This window comes from Embiotoca jacksoni, unplaced genomic scaffold (assembly GCF_022577435.1).
Source record: "Embiotoca jacksoni isolate LCO1_2020_lvr unplaced genomic scaffold, fEmbJac1.0.p SCAF_8, whole genome shotgun sequence".
NCBI lineage: Eukaryota > Metazoa > Chordata > Actinopteri > Embiotocidae > Embiotoca > Embiotoca jacksoni.
Genome location: NW_027185436.1, coordinates 20,351,730 through 20,368,832, shown reverse-complemented (window position 1 = coordinate 20,368,832; position 17,103 = coordinate 20,351,730). Strand labels below are relative to the sequence as shown.

At 39.4% G+C, this 17,103-nt stretch overlaps 1 protein-coding gene across 1 annotated transcript in view; it reads left to right on the top strand.

The window, feature by feature from the left end:
• The window catches only part of galnt9 (polypeptide N-acetylgalactosaminyltransferase 9), an 80,348-nt gene that overhangs the window by 44,398 nt on the left and 18,847 nt on the right, over positions 1 to 17,103 (top strand). The window contains exon 6 of the mRNA XM_069178425.1: positions 2,615 to 2,732. Within this exon, the coding sequence (XP_069034526.1) occupies positions 2,615 to 2,732 (118 nt within the window). The remainder of the gene's footprint in view (positions 1 to 2,614; positions 2,733 to 17,103) is intronic.

Here is a 17,103-nt window from a genome sequence, read left to right as displayed (position 1 = left end):
GGTCGCTTGGTGATTCTTGAGACCAAAACTAGACGTGAAAAATTCAGCCTCTCTTATTTTTTGCATGTTTTGGAAGAACAGCTAGTTAGAATTGTTCATTTAATTGGCTTCTGTTGATTGGTTTTACTTAATTGGCTGCTCGTAGGGGGATTACTTGTTCAGGCCTTAATATTGCTTGTTTGATCACCTTGCACACCAGACAAATCAGGCATCAAACTTTTCTGCAATTTACTCTTATTTCTTTTCCCACTTATAATTACTGATACATTACACACTTAAGTTCTGACTATTATCAGTGTGATGTTGTTTCTTTTACAACATTATGCCTTATGTGATGCATCACAAAGAAATTGGTCAGGCTGAGGTTTTAGTTTCACTGTCACGTGCATCTGGCTTAAGGAGCAGAGTCTGTTGTTAAACACAGAATCAGTGCTTACATTACCGGGAAGCTTATCCCAAAGCGAACACTCAGAGATCTGCACAAAGTTTGTGCAGTAGTGTAAGGTAGGTCACTTGTCAGGAGAAGAGAAAGGATGAGGTGAGCAGGGCTGAGTGTGTGCTGTGTCTGTCCTTTTTTTTATCTACACAGCCAGAGCAAATAATGGCTCTTGAAAGCCTCCTTGTCACCCCCTTATAATTTAAACAAGACTGTCTGAGGCTACGTCAGGAAATAAAAGTATAGAAGTCAGCAGGCATGAATATTAACGGAGAGCACTATTAAATCTTTACCCTAACGACTGTTCAACTACAAATGTCAATCAGTGACTACCACTTTTAAAAGTGCAACATTTTTTATTTTTTTTTATACTTTTACACTGTGGTTTCTGTAAAATGTTCTATTTTGACGTACTTCAATCAATTTGACACCACGCGTATAACTTCTACTTTGATTGTCAAGCTTTAAAAACACAAGTGGAAAAGCTGTTTTCTTGGAAAAATGATGGTTGGGGAGAGGTGCTTGTGTCAGAGTTATATTCATTTACTGGTCCAGGATTTTCAAAATGACAGCCCATAGTGATGGTCCAGACGATGTTTTATACGCGGCCTGAACCTAGAAGCACCTTCCTTTTTGGCTCGCACACTGTGCGGCTCAGTGCACGCTTTTAATGCAGACTCAATGAATCACAATGCAGCTCCTGAAGCACTTTAGAGTACTTGCCACTGCTGTGTCTCTCAAACTGAAGTGGCAGACACACGTTTGCCTTTTCTGTGTGTGTGTCAGTGTGTGTCTGTGCGTGTGCGTGTGCGTGTGTGTCTTTGTTTGTGTATAAATATATATTGTGAACTTACCCCGGGCATCATTCCAGAAAAAGAAAAATCCAGCTGCTCATTGGTCACTTTACAGAAAAAAAAACAATGCACCTCAGAACTGTGTATGAATGTAATGCTTTTTGTGGGGTTTTGTCCTGAGTACTGAATAGCAGCCTGGAGGGGCTTTTAGGTGCTTATACTGGGATGAATAGGGCTAGTGTCATGTTTTATTTATTTCTATTGTTTATAGTACTTTTAAGTGCATCTAAATATCAAAGCTCCAATAAATATTTTATATTAACACTGTATCGAATTATACTATTAAAGTTAAAGCACAGTTATAAACATAGATAATTATAGGCCAGATCTGCAGTCTTCCTCAGTATAGCCCGATGGATATATTATTGTTGGTGTATATGTTGTCTGATATGTGCCGATATGAAAACGTTGTTTTTCAAATCGTTATCGAGAAATACGTGTTTGGGGCCATTTATATATTGTTCTATTTGGTGTTTTTTTCCTTTTTCTTTTTTTTTTATAATTGTTTATAATTATTACCTTCCCAGTGAGGTTCACTGTTCCAATGCACTAGTGTCATTTTGGACAGTAAAGCTTGTTAAACCGTAAAAAACATATTTCAGCAAATATGTCTTTTTTATTATTTTTTTTTTGACATCCTAATATCGTTGTTGGCATCGGCCCCAAAAATCAAGAATTGCTAGGGAGCGCTTCACAGCTAAAGACACATAAACAGAGATAAAACTAGTGTCAATACTGAACTTACATTCATCAAGCCATCAAGGTGATTTAGGCTTTAAACTAAATTGGGCTGATGATAGATTTTCTATAATTCATTCATCTATCTGTCACTCAACCCTTTGTGTTCTCCACGCTCAAATGAGTCCACATCGTAATACTAATGTTATTTCTGCAGTCACTGCTGCAGGACACTGTTTCCTCATCATGTCTCCCTACATCTGGTATAAGACCCTTTCTAGAGCATTGAAAACAGACAGATATGTTGCACACATGCATTCATCTCCAGTAAATGAGCTTTTTGGTCTTGATTAATGGCTAAAGGAAGCTTCACTTTGTTGTATTAAAAGCCAACTTCTCAGTGCATAGATATACTTTAAGCTGTTATTTTGAGAAGCCAAACCACAACTGGGTCCTGTCTAGATATTTACATTAAGGTACATTAACTAAAAACTTTTACTTTCCTATAAAAACACTGTTACTGTGGTTCAATGTGTTTTTTCAGGTTGATTTGGGAAAAAAAGAAAAACTCTGATGGGTTTTGGAAGGTTTATGGGTGTAAAACTAATTTAGAAGCTTAATATGCGTTCTCTCTCTGCTCATCCAGAACTCCAGCTATGATTGGCTGCTCCTTTGTGGTAGATCGGGAATACTTCGGAGAGATTGGCCTGCTGGATCCTGGCATGGAAGTCTATGGAGGCGAGAACATCGAGCTGGGCATGCGGGTAAGGACCACATTATTACCCGAGCTGCTGCTGAAGGAGCAGAAGGAGACTTTGAAGAATAACTTGAAATGTAGACTTTTTTCCTTTTTAAAATAAATTAATAGTCACAGTGTTAATAGGAAGATGACATTTCTCTGAGAATTGCTGCAAGAAAAGTTGTTTTTTAATGAGGCATTCCTTCAAAGCTGGAGGGTTTCGTGTGTGAAGCTGTGCACCAGGAAGGCCACACAAAAAGCCATAATTACAAATCCAATATTTGAGCGAGTAATACTTAAATGAACTGTTGTGGTTGAAATGATTTGTGAAATTTATATTCAGACTTTGGAACAGCTTATGATGAAGTTTTCTTATGTTTCCCAGCCAGAGGGATACAGCTTAAGATACAAAACCTAGAGGCGTCAACAGAAGCAATGATTAAACTTTACAAAGTTTCTTAGATGGATGTGCAGGAGAATAAAAAAAAAAAAATCCCCTTAATGCAAATCTTCAGGCAACCCAAAGGCTCCAAAGCCTGTATATGGAAAATGTAGATCGCTTTTGCTGCTGCTTTGAGTTGAATTTAACGCTTCATGTGAGCGAAAGGCTTGCTGAAGAATTGGTTAGCGTTTAAATTCAGAAAATGTTTCTCTCCAGCCAAGTGGAACCTTTCTGAATCTAGACGCACTCCTTGGGCTTATTGGAATGAGAAATGCTTGAAAGATCCCGCTCCTTCATTTAACGTTGTCCCCACATCCATTTCAAAATCTCAAGATGGCTTCAACGACACCTCTGAAGTGTCGGGCCGCCTCTGAAAAAGCACTTGAACGGAGGCCAGAGAATGGATCTTGGTTTGCAGTGCTTTATTGAAGCCACAGACGTTTATAGTTGTTGATGACCATTTCAGAGGCTCCCATTATTCCACATAGAGCAACTTTTCTACTATATCAATAGCATGTTTTTGTTACCATCTACAATAATGACACAATCATGTGGCCTCTTGTGTCTTCAGCTGATAGTTGTTTTTCCATTATCATAGAGCGATAACTCAGGATTACATGCCAACCGCCAACAGACTCCCCCAAGGTTACACAGTGTTTTCTCATTCAGTAGAGCTGCTTATATGTACCTAACAAACCGTGCAGCCGTGTTATACGAGGTTCGTGGGGGAGATCAATTCAGCTACAGCAGCTAAATAAAGTTAGAACAACTCTATTGGACAGTTGGATATAGTGTAACAGTGAACTTCTTTTGGCTCTCGCTCACGCATGCACGCACACGCACACACGCGCGCGCACACACACACACACACACACACACATGAACTCCTCATTGACTCTGTTCTCATTTACTGTAGCTTTTTGATTCATGAAGTGGAGATAATATCCCTCTCTGTCTGCAAACACAATGCCATCACAAATGCAATTACCTCTCCTCCTGTTTGGCCTGTCTGTGTGGAAATGAAACACATGCCAGAGGAAAAAAGGGGCCATTCAGCACATGCACGAGCTTGAATAGGTTTACAGTCAACAACCAGCCTCAAACATTCATAATGTACAACCGCTAATAGAATGGAGTCTGGCTGCTGGCGGGTGGACCGCAATTACTCCTCTAAGGCTACGGCGGCTCAGGCAGCTCATTGTGGTGCCAGCTGAGGAGTTGCCATTTGGGATAGGTTTGATTGACATGAACATGTTTAACAATTAGCCAGGGCAGCTCACAATAGCCGAGCCTGCCCAGTATCATCTGACTGCAGGGGCTCTGATGAAAAGCAGGGTTCACACTGAAAGGTTACACTGTATTTATCATTTACAGTGAGATGTGGCTTCTGCTGGCCTGTTCTGGGTGAAAAATAAAAAGGCTTTCAGGATGCGAAGAACTGGCCTCTTTTGTTAAGCAGAAAGGAGGCTGGGATGATTATGAAGCACGTAGCGTTGCGTGTGGTTTTGTTTCCGAGAGGAAGAGAATAGAATAAAACCAAGGGAAGGTAATATGAATGAAAGGTCTCGCTGAAGTTTTCTGTTTGTTCAGGCATGAAATAATTTATGGGGTAGGACTTGTAAATGAAAAGAAGTGAGGATAAAACTGCAGACACAAAGAAAATGGAGAGAAGATGCTCGCAGCAGCATGAAGTGAAGGATAGATGCATGTACAGCCACAATGCATATATTGCAAGCTTTATAATCGTTGAAAAAAATAAAATAATGCATATGTATTCCTATTGAATCAGGAACTGATGCTGGTTAATGGTTTCTGCTTCGGCTGCATCCAATCAAAAACATAAGACATTTGATATCTTCACATTTTGTAAACGATTGTAAATGGCATGTCTGAACTTAACACAAGGCTCCAATTGCAAACAGAGAAAAATGGTTTGGGGCAGAAATGATGAATTCTGCCAGAAGTGTCAATATGACTCTATCTTGTAATGTGTCTCCCACCCCTCCCGCTTTGCTGAGTCTTTGCTGATATGGCATCTCGGGAGAGCTGGACATTGCCTTTCATTTCAAAGTTCCTGTGGGCGTTGGTATAATACTGTGGTAACTCTGTCTGCAAATATGACACTAAATCAAATCTACCAGGGGTTACTCCTGCAGCTGCTGTTCCTGCTTGTACCGTTGAAACCTTAAGTGAAGGAAAACCTTTCTACATATTTTTTTTACAGTCAGACATTTTACTTTTTATGATGAACACAATTTTTGTACAATTCTGGATAAAATAAGAATCTTTTTTTTTTTTTTAAATCATCAGATTTTGAAATCATCAAAGAATCAGTCTTTCGCAATTTTCCTTCGCAACTATCAGCTTTAGTCGCTTGCTATCTCTTATTTAACTTTTGAACCTGTATATTGTGAAGCAATGTCCTTTCGTCGGTGTCTCTCACTCGCTAACTCGCTAAGTGGCAGTGCTTGTTTTGATGTAGCTGAGGTCACGAATGAAAAGTATTTTACTGTGTTTAGTTGTGCAGCCCTAGAAAAATTTCATTCATCAATATTTTTGCCAGCCAAAACACGATGGGAACGGTTTTCCAGCCAGAGAAGACTGATCTGAGTCTAGATGAGTTTACCCACACAATATGCCCATGAGCTCACTTTGTCATCAGGAAACCATCCAAGCTGCTTTATGAAATCTGTCTCATTTTCATAACAGTCCAATCAATCAGTTCCAGAAACTCAAGTGTGATCTCAAGGGGTAGCCTGCTTGTCTTGATGACATTTATTAAACTCACCAGGAAGTCCTTTCAGAAGTAATGAACCAAAAAAAAGTGTTTTTGTCCTTTGAAGCCCCGTCTCCATAACCACCTGGGCCAGGCCTCGAGGCATCTGGTCATAATCTCTCCGTAGTGAGGAGAATGGAGCTAATTAAAGTCTAGCAGTACCAGCAGCTAGACAGGAGTGGGACATAATTACACTTCGCTTGGTTCCCTCTGTATCTAAAGCAGAGATATTACAGTGTGTTGACAGTTTACAGGGTAACAACTCACGATATATATTATTATGAGTTTACAATTGATTTTGATCAATTTTATGTGTAAAACATTTAACTATATGTAAATCACAGATTGATTTTAGTAGTAAAACCTTTCCCAGTTGCCACAATTTGTATCAGAAATCATACTCCTGCTTTATCACGCTGTAGCCCAGAGCTAACTAACTGACTGGCAACATTATACTTCCTGTTCGTATTTCCCCCAATCACTCCCATTCTCTCGATTTCAGCTGCAGGGTCCCCACACGGTCTGGCTTCAAAAACCCTGTTAATAAAAAAGGACAGATGGTTTGTTCCACTCCTGCAGAGAAGTGGACATTATTTTGTGGTGATTGTGTAAATGCTGATGGTGAAGACTGCAGTCATGCAGTGTTTCTGAAGGTATTTGTATGTAACATGTTAGCGCCTCATGTTGCTGAGGATGTCAAGCTGTGCTAAGAAAGGTGTTTCTAAAAGTAATTTCAAGCTGTCACTTTCAGCGCTTCACACCTGCTCAGTTGTACAATAGAAGAGTGATTGAAATTCTTACAAAATTAAAATTTTCGGGAATACACTCCTGATGGAGATAAACTTTCAGCAGCACCAGAAAAGTTTCATAAACTGCGTTTTAATAGACTGAACAATCATTTAACACTACTGTCTGGATTAAAACCTGTCAGTCCTGACAAACTTCGAGAGCGGCAGCTCCTGACTTTTCAGTTTTAATACTCAGACTAACTGTTTTGTGAATCAATTGTGAACCAGTTTTTATCATGCTTCTATTTAGCCACAAAATGAGCTAGCTTTTGTTGTGAACAAATTCAATGTAAATCCAGCGAGGTCTTATTTTTTTCTATTATGAAATACAGTTGTCATTTTCTTTGTGTTGTTTGTTGTTCCAAATACATTGTAAATGGAAACTCTTTCCAATCGCTGTATACCATTTGGGCACACAAAAAAAAACATGTATTCATAATGAAAATCTATATTTTAGATTATGATTTAAATTAAAACAACTTTCTCTTATAAGACAGATTGTCCGCTGACTAGGACTTATGAATTACCAGACAGTAAACTCAGCAGCTCATCCAACGGTATGCATCTCATGACGCCCACTACTCTCATATCACAGTCGACTTATTTTTCCAGATGGTAACTTTACTTAATGAACATAACAACAACATAAAAAAGTTCACTGAAGATGAGCTGGTAAGCATTATTTCAGCTGGTCCAATAACAGGTGTGGCTTCGTAGCAGTTGGTAGACGCAGTCCGATGTTGCCTTTAGTTTATTCTGAGAACATCTGCCCCACTGATCCAAATGTAAAACCTGGACACTTTAACACAGTTGATTAACCTCACAGGCCATCTGGATATGTCGATACAAATGCATTCAAAGGGGGCTGGAGTGTTTCTCCAGATGTGTTCATTTGTTAAAGGTAGGATGAAGAAACACGTATATTATCTTCATATTCACTCCTATACTGTAACTACTCTGTGCGTTTCACTTAAGAGAGAATATTTGGTGATACATAAACATCTGTTGTTGGAATAAATTAACACTATTATTTAAGAATTTAAACATGATATTTTGTCCACAGGATTGTTTTGCTGAAAGATAAATGTGTTCTCAGTTTTGATGAAAGTTTATGAAAGTGCAGCCCATAAAAAAAATGCAGTCTGTAATCTGGGTAAACAGTAACTTTCATACAGGGTCATGTTTTGTGTTTTGGTCCAATCTGCGGGTTATGACAGTGACTATGGCAGAGTCATAGTAGATGGTATGGGAATGCAAAGCCACACACGTCCGAGAATACACATTTTCTTTCTTCTTTTTAAAGACAGAGATTTCTACGAGAATAAATGATTGTCTTTGTGTTTTTCTGCTGGCTTCCACGCCTCTAAAATCATCTTCATACAGTCTGTGTATATATAAATGGTGAGCGCAGGACTGCTCTGGCACATGGCTGAGTTGTTGCTGTTGTTTGCTTTCAACTTTCTAAAAGAATGTAATATTGTGGTGGTAATAAAGGGCTTGACACTCCTGCTTCACCAGGATTCATACAGTAAATGTTCATGTCGTCTGCAGCTACAATGGCTTATCATGGACAGCTTTGATAAGCCCCAAGCAAGTATTTTCTGATAAGCCGAATTCCTCCGGGGAACAGCAGTGCTGTCTCTGGCCATTCATAACATATCACATCAAGAGTTATCCTGTAAAGGAAGTTTGTTTTTGTGTTTGTTTCCAAGGGTTCTCCAGTGTTTTCAGCATTCAGGAACATTTAGATCCCACAGATTATATATCTTGAATATTTCTGCCGTTCGACAGCCGCGCAAATCTCAGCAGTGCTTGACCCAGACTCCTCCCCCAGGCTGCAGCCCTCCACAGCGAAAGCAGTCACCTTGAAAAGGACAGAAACGTTGTTATGAGCTGCAGCCATCTGTGGACACCAGCCACTCAGGCAGCTTCGAAATCAACAGCGTGCCCGTGTCCATCAAAGAGCAAATGACAGTGGGCGCTCACCATATGTGAGCCCTTTCCAACAAACTGAGTCATTCCAAAGATGAGAACAAATCTAAGGCCTCCGAGAAACTCTGATGTTATACTTTAGCAAATGGAAGTAGATAAATGTGGAGAATTATTGGATAAATACCATAATGAGGACTGCTATATTGGACAAGGCACCCATGTACCAACCAATCTGGTGGCTCCATATGGTGCAGCTTCTTACATTTCAAAATAAAAGAAGCATGATTTAAAGGCTGATGAGAAAGTAAGATTCTCGTTTGAGTTTTTGGCAGTGTAGGTCTTGACTTGGTTTGAAACTTGTAGTTTGGTTTCAGTCTTATTCGTCTTGCCTTTGCTCTTCGACTGGCCTTAGGTAGCCTTAACTAATACCTTGCTCTGTTCGCTTGTCCCATCCCTGGCAGAAGACTGATTCATTTTCTCACCACAATGTAGAGCTACAACACGCAAGGAACCAACTGCTCTCCATCAATAAAGCCTACGTAAAGGTAACAATAGCATTGGATATCGATCGAGCATTTGTCTTTTTCCACGGCTGCATTATTTAGTGGCTGAATCAATCCGTTAGGGCTTAATGGACTCAGGTTTACTTACTCAATGGCTCATTACTGTATGTTCCAGCCTGAATCTGTGTTTGGGAGGAAAGACGAATGCGAATGAATGCAGCTGTAAATGAGTCAGATCGGGTATTGTTCCAGAGGAATTACAGCAGCTATGAAGGTCTTACTGCCAACGTATGGCAAAGTGGAAAAGCTCCGCATAAGCTTTGTGCTGTTGTGGAATTTATCTTTGGGTTTAAATCAGCTGACATTATAAAACATGCTCATGATTTGCATTTATGCGTTCCATGCATAAATAATTCAGGATTTATATTGTCTTGTTGTCTCTTCAGATCCTGCTGATCCATGCTATATCCAAAATTTACACGCCAACAGATTGTGTGTTGGGGAAGCATACTTCATGTTTACCGTTTAACAATGACATGTAGCATACTGTGCTGCCTGAGATGGCTTCGGAAATATGACATGACTTCTTGAGCGCGAGCATACCTCTGAGAGTTGCCACTTTGGTGTTCAGGGCCAGAGGGATGAGTAATTAGACAGGCCCTGTCAGCTTACTTATTATCCAAGTGAATCATAAACTTCATTAAAAAATCTCTTTCAAGAGTGACTGCAGATACTCCCACCTTAATTTGAGCACATTTTGACAAGCTAATTAAAAACATTTCACGTGAATCGCGCATTTCAAATCCTTCCACTATTCCAGACTATTGAATTACTTGGAGAGGCATCGAAATGCTTTCTCTGTGAACTCCAGGAAATACAGTAACACTTGGCAAGTGGACTGTCTCATCCAGTTCATTATCTGAGCATTAGTTAATCTGTTCACGTAATTGCCTCTGTTGGGTGTCTAAGACTCCGGCTGAAAACTTGAAATGATTTGACAAGGCCGAAGTATTTGAAGAGTACTGGCGCGCGCTGATTTGGCTGCATAAGCAAATCAGCAGGCATATCAAAGACGAAGGGCAGCAACTGGGTGGAATTAGATTTTGACAGGCACAGTTAAAAAGGCCGCTGCATCTACCTTATCTCTCCATCATACACATCCTCCATTTTATGGATGTATGGACAGATGAGGCAGGGAACGGAGGTATGAAATGAAATGATGGACCTTTGGGAGTGTCTCTTATCTGGCCTCTCCATGGACGAGGGAGCCTTCAGTTCCAAACGCTTTGAAACATCACTCATCTTCACATCAGACCGGAGAGAGCGAGCAGTGTTTCTGTCCAGGGTAAGATATCTACCACAGATCTCATGATTTTAATAGCATCTGCAGGTCATAAATAGTCAGAAGTAGACGAAAATCCAGTCAACCGTGGCATGAGCAGTGAAACGTAGATGAACATGTTGACATTTTGGGGAATACGCTGATGAAAGATTGATACCACTCTCAAGTCGGTGCTCTAAATATGAAACTAAAGCAAGAAACTTGCAAGAGAAGTCAATGCATTTATACAGTATATACCCAACAAAATGAAGCAATAAAACAAATTAAAATAAATAATAAGTAAAATATTAAGACATGAAGGTGGCCAGCTTAATTTCATAACAGGAAGAACAGCAACTCTAAATTTACAAGACTTGTATCATTTATTTAATCCAGTGTAAAGATGACACATTGTGTTTTTATGGGGGATTATGTGTCTGACTATTTTTTTGGCAGGGTGCAGTGACAACCAAAATGTAATGGGTAAATTAGTGACCATCCGAAATCCTGGTTAAATGTGAGACTGATATCAGTCATCTCGTGTAACTCTCTGCAAGATAGCAAATGATTGCATTTAAAAAAATGTTAAACTTTTTATTTTCTTCTCTCTTCCAAGTCAGTCAAATTTAAAAGGCATTAAATTAAAGTTCAAGATAAGGTTCCATGTGAGGTAACACAAAGTCAGTCTGGATATAGGTGCTAAGATTTCAGCCTTTTAAAAGTAATCATATCCTCTAGTCAATGAAAAACTCTTATAACTACACTGTATTATGACTTGTTCACCTCATAATGTAGTATTTAGTGGTATGTAGTGGTGAGGCTGAAGATGGTAACCACTGCACACTCCTCGGTTCCCCCTTCCAAACGTGTAGGAAAAGCTATTGTGGCTAGAAAAACTCACGAAAAATGCCGGTGTTTGGTTTGTCCCTTCAGGGCTACAGTAGAAACATGTCGGTCCAACATGCTTTACAACGTACAACGTTATATTTCCTGCTCTGCTAATGGAGGTCGATAAGTTCTAACTTAATGCACATTTAACTTTTCAAATGGCGATGTGAAATGGAAGCATCCTCCTTTATCGAATGAGGGACTCTCAGATTAAGTTACAGTTCATGAGATAAAAAAAAAACCCACAAAAAAAACCCACATTGCACCAAAATTACTGTTGGAAATGGATTGATGTCCTGAGAGTGAAAGGGAGTGGTGTGTTCAGTGCTGATAGATTTCATTTGTTAAATGAATACAGGATGTTAGTACGTACAGTGTTACCACTGTATTTCCTTGTTGATATTCTTTTCACTCACACAACAATTTGAAAAATTACTCATTCAGATCTCTAAATTAGTATTAGTTTGAATAAACATCACATAGATGGTGACACCAGAGCTCATTCTAAATAAGGAAAAGGTTAGCTCCATGTCTATTACAATGTATGTTGCCTTCTAATAACAGCGTTGATAGCACAGACAGACACCGTCCAAATCCCTTTATATTTGCCCTAATATCTTAATGTCTTTGTTCCTGTAACTTTGATGAAAGAAGATGTAAACGCACACCCTGATCAGTCTGCACACTCAATCAGCATTTTCTTGGCATTTCTTTAAAACAGGTTATACTATCCTGCAAAAACAGTCATCCTTTTGGTACAGAGCTCAGAGAGTGGAGAGCTTTTCAATTAATAACAGGGATGTGTAAAATTCCCCAGATGCAAGTGAGCGCACAACTCAAGTTGGATACAGCAAGTCTGTGGGGGGTTCGCTTCCAAGGTAATTGTGAGAATTTCTACGTGAAGTTGAAGGACGATTCCTGACACAGGTCAACGTAAACCTAACTTCACTCAGAATGAAATGAATGAAAGAGTTTTGTTTTTTGAGTCCAGTCATCTGTGTGGAACTGAGTCGACTGACAGTATTCGAAGAGTCAAATTTTTGTTTTGAGAGAGAATTTCTATTTTGACTGACAAAATTTGGCTACCATCAGCTCTACCAGCCTGTCCTTTAAGAGTTGTAATAGGGGGGTGCAGGAGAGCTTAAAACCAGATGAATGCAGGCTTGTGTTTTTTTCATCTTTCATTGATAAAAATGTGATGGAAGCACATTGGCTGGCGATGTTTAGTTTCAGTTCTTGTTTTATGTTGACGAACCCGTTGAGGTTGTGGACATGCGGTCAAATTTTATATTATTTATTTCCAATTGTCATTCAACAAAAGAGCATGTACTTCATGTTCAGTTTTTTGATGTATTTTCTAGTGATTCTCAGTCTTAATCCCCAACTATCACCGCTAGTTTTCTTACCATCTGCTGAGGGACTGACTCACACCTGGGATTTTACGTGAATGCTATTTAGTAGCTGACATGACAGAAAACTCAGCTTGGATGGGTACTCAAGTAGAACTCCTGGATTAATCTTTCTCTGAAAGCAGCAGTCACCATGCAGGATGACAATCTGTTCAGGTTCTAAAATGATCTTTGCCTGCAAACTGAGTCTAAAATTGAATATCCACAAATTTAAAAGTTATAGATATTAAGGTTTATGTATTCATAGTGAAATTATTTGCAATGTTTCTTTGCAAATAAAGAAAAAGAGACTGCGTAGAGTTGCCTAAAGTTTTCCTTTAATCACAAGTCCCAACACTATGTGAGCAGAATACTAAATAACCGTTGCTGTTTGAAAGTAAAGGGATGAGTTATACAGAATTAATTCCCAGTGTTGGGCCCACAGTGCAGTAATGACACAGTAGCAATTATCTTCAGCTCCATATGGAGAGGAACAAATGACAGCAGAAATTAAAGCATTTTCATGGTGTCTTGTGAAGAAAAAACTTCAAGCAAGCAGGTAGACAAGTCCGTTAATGCCTTCTGGTCAACCACAGACGCTGCACTGTTTCACTTTGCAATGGTAACACCTAAATTAAGAGACTTGTTATTTTTCTAACGTGTGAATGGCTCTAAAAGTTCAGTTTATATCGCCTCTAGCAATATGACTCCAAAATATCAATAATTTGATGTGTGGGATTGTCAATAGGAAGAAACCATTAGCTAAAGCATTGATTTTTAGAGCTGTGTGGCAGATATCATGTGTATGCTTGTGTACTTATGCTGAGTGTACAGGACATAAAGGCATCCTGGGAAAAGTGATTTGTAAACAGGCACATAATGGCACAATTACAATGACGAGCGCAAGAAAGCCGAACATTTTTGAACTTATGTTTCTAAACATACATTTTTTTTTTTTTAATGTAGAACAGTTAAAGGAGAAATAAGGTGAAAAATGTCACAGTAGAAAAAGAAAAAGAAACATCAGGACACAGTTTTGTTTGTTTGTGTTGCTGTGTTAACACAGCAGATCAGTCAATAACTCCAAATCATCTTTTTTTTTCTCGAGGATGTCCAAAATCACATGACATTCCCACATTCCTTCACACCTACCCGTATATGTTTGTGGTCGAGCTGGTTCAATCACGATACAGAGAACAGCTGAGAAAAGTGGAGGTGAACTCCGGTCGTTCCCGGGCGATTACTGGTCATTCGGGCAAACCTGAGGCTTCTGTTTGGTACTGCAGGGTAATTTTCCTCCCTGTCTGTCAAATACGTCAGCTGTCACAGGTGTAATGTGAAGTCTGTGTGACCTGAACGCCCTCTTTCATCTTCCTCAGTCTGGGTTCTTAGCTGCTCACTGGCTCCTTCTGCTCCGCTCCACTTTCCATTTTGACCACGGATGGAGAAAAGGTCTAATGATGAATATCATCCTTACAGTTTCTGAAAAAGGTTGCACCGGTGACACTGAAAGTCAGGAGCTACAGTATTTCCAAGTGGCTTAGAGGCAGCATTATATTCCAACAGATACACTTGTTGGATGGACCACCGACTGTCAGGTAGCTGAGGAATAAAACAGGGTTTGAGCTTCTTTCTCCAACTCTCTTTATTCATTCTCTATCCATTGACATTCTCTATTTCGCTCCTTTTGAGTGTGCAAATAACTATGAACACCCTCCGAGAGAGACTGTCTGAAAGAGTGCACAATCATAATAGTAGTATAACACTTTCGCCTTCCAACATGCTCATCCAACACATTGTACAAACCATCTCTGCCTCAGCCTTTGGCTTTAATTCACTGGAGAGCAACTGATGCTCTATGTCTGGTCAAAAGGCCAGTATTCATAGCAGCCTCTATAATTTCAAAAAGCAGCTTGAAGTTTTTTAGTTCGAGTCGTTGCTTATAATCGTCTGCATGTGTTTAGTCACGCTTCCGTTTCCTTTTCTGGTCGTCCAGCCTCGCAGAATATGCATGATAGTCTGCAAAACAGCGACTGAGAATCAATTGAGCATGGTATAGTTTGAAGCCAGATTACTTTGTCAGCAAATGGTTTGGGCATGTCAATGAGCAGCACTGGACTCCACTTTGAATTTAAATAGACAGTCATGTTTATTTTGCAATTCTGACTATTTAAAGTTTGTTTAAGTAATTCCAGTTTTCTTTTCACCTGCATGAGAATATTCTGTCTTAGATATGTAGTTAAAAACTATTTAAATCCAAAACCTGTCTACATTCCCGTTATGAGCCTCCACTTGCTGCAGTTTATTGACTGTATTGTTTAACGGTGATGATGGAAGCCTGTTTACCGCTGTTAATAGCTTTTATCCTTTTTATGGCTGGTGTTTTCTGTAACCTCGTGGCTCTTATCACACAAATGGTCCAGCTGCAATTAACTAACTGCATGTTCAGAGACAATTAAATTAAATTAGAAAATACATTACCACTACATCAAAGTACTCTATATTAAGTGCTTCCACTTAATGGTGCAGGCTGGAATTTGATGAAATGTCACCTCCAAATGGACTTCACAAAAAATGCAGTACCTGTGTGTTGGATGTCATAAGAGGCAGCAGATTAAAACAATCTTATTTGGTATTTAGATTTTATTTTATTTCCATAATATTAAAATATTGAAAGCATGTTGCCCCCTTTTTTAAGCTCTGTCTCATCTGGACAGAATTACCCCTTTGAGTTGTTTAAAGATTAATTCACCATTCATACAGGAAGGCACACATCTATTTTACATGTGTTTGGAGAATTTAATTGTATGCTAATTTTGTTAGATACTTAGGTATTCCAATTTTAGTTGTAAGTACAGCAGCAGATAATAACTGGGTTCAACATAGTTAGAATAAATGAGTACAATCGTAAATGAATTAGTCAATACCACAATAAAAAGTGTGCTCTCAGCATGTTGTTGTGTTTTACAGCATGAACACAGGAGCACAAGCATCCTTATTATGTCTTTAACATTGAGGGACAAACTATATGTACCATTTGTCTGATTTGTTTTGCTAATGCTTTGCCCCGTATATGACTGTACAGGCTGCAGGACAGAGTCATGAGCAGTCCTGGAATGTGAAACACTCCGGTTTCACCAGCAATCTGCTGAGCGCCACCTGTTTTGCCTCCAAATCATCAGATCGGTGATTCTTTCATGCATTGAAAAAGGTCGCATCAACGTTGATGATCCTCAGAGGCAGAGTTGACTCCCCACAGATGTCTTGTACCAGGTTGTTCGCTGGTAAACCAAGGAGGAAATGTAACTTAGCCTCCCTCATCTTCTCCCCTCTGTTACACAGTTAGCTGTTCGTGATTAGCTTTTCACATCACCGAGACAAGTCTCTTAACTGAGACAAAAAAAAGCTACATTGTAACCAGATGTTCTCTATTGCAGTAAAATTGTCTTCTCGCTACGGTACACATTTCACACGGACAAGGAAAATGTAAAACCCATTGTAGAGGACGGTGCTGTCCAATGAAGCGTGTACAAAACGGAAGCCAAGCCCAAAACAACAAACAGTGTACAAATAAACAGTGTTTGCACAGTAAGCAGCTGAAGAGCATGTAGACCAACAGTTAGTGGACTAATATCTTAGGAAGAAGGTTTGCAGGGTTAAGAAACACATCTCCCTCATTTGTTTCAATGAAACAGAACATTGAACAACTGTAGTGAGGGTCCAACAAAGGAGCTGTAGTATGCACAGGTTAATAGTACATCATCTGGACAGGTGGCGATTGGCCAGTCAAAGTTTTGGTAGATTATCTAATGACGTCCCCTTTTGAATAGCAAGATTAGAGTTGTAAAAATATTATTTGAGCTACTGCCTTCAAAATTGCATCTCATCCTTTCATTTCTATAAGAAGTGTCAACTCAGCGAGAGGCAGTTGGACTATCTGTCGAAATGTTCTGACCACTAAATCTCTAAAGGAAGAGGGAAAGCGTAAACACTGTGACCACGCTGTGAACATGCCGATGCCATCAAACGCAAACAGGATAGCGAAGTGATTGATCCTGCTCCAGAATGCCTGAAGATAACACTGATAAATACTGAAAACGAGCAGAAGCACCGTTACGAGTGACCTATCAGCTGCTGCCAGCTCGAATGGCGTGACGTTCAGTGTTTTAGAAAGTTGTACACGTGAGGTGCTTTTAAACTGCAGCAGCAAGATGACTCCGTTTTTATCCACTTCTTCTCGTAAAGTGATACGAAACACAAGCTCACACATTGTGCAAACACACTTAATTAATCACACTAATTATTTGTAACAGATACTGACAATCAAGGTAAACTTCATTAAATGAAACTCATACAAA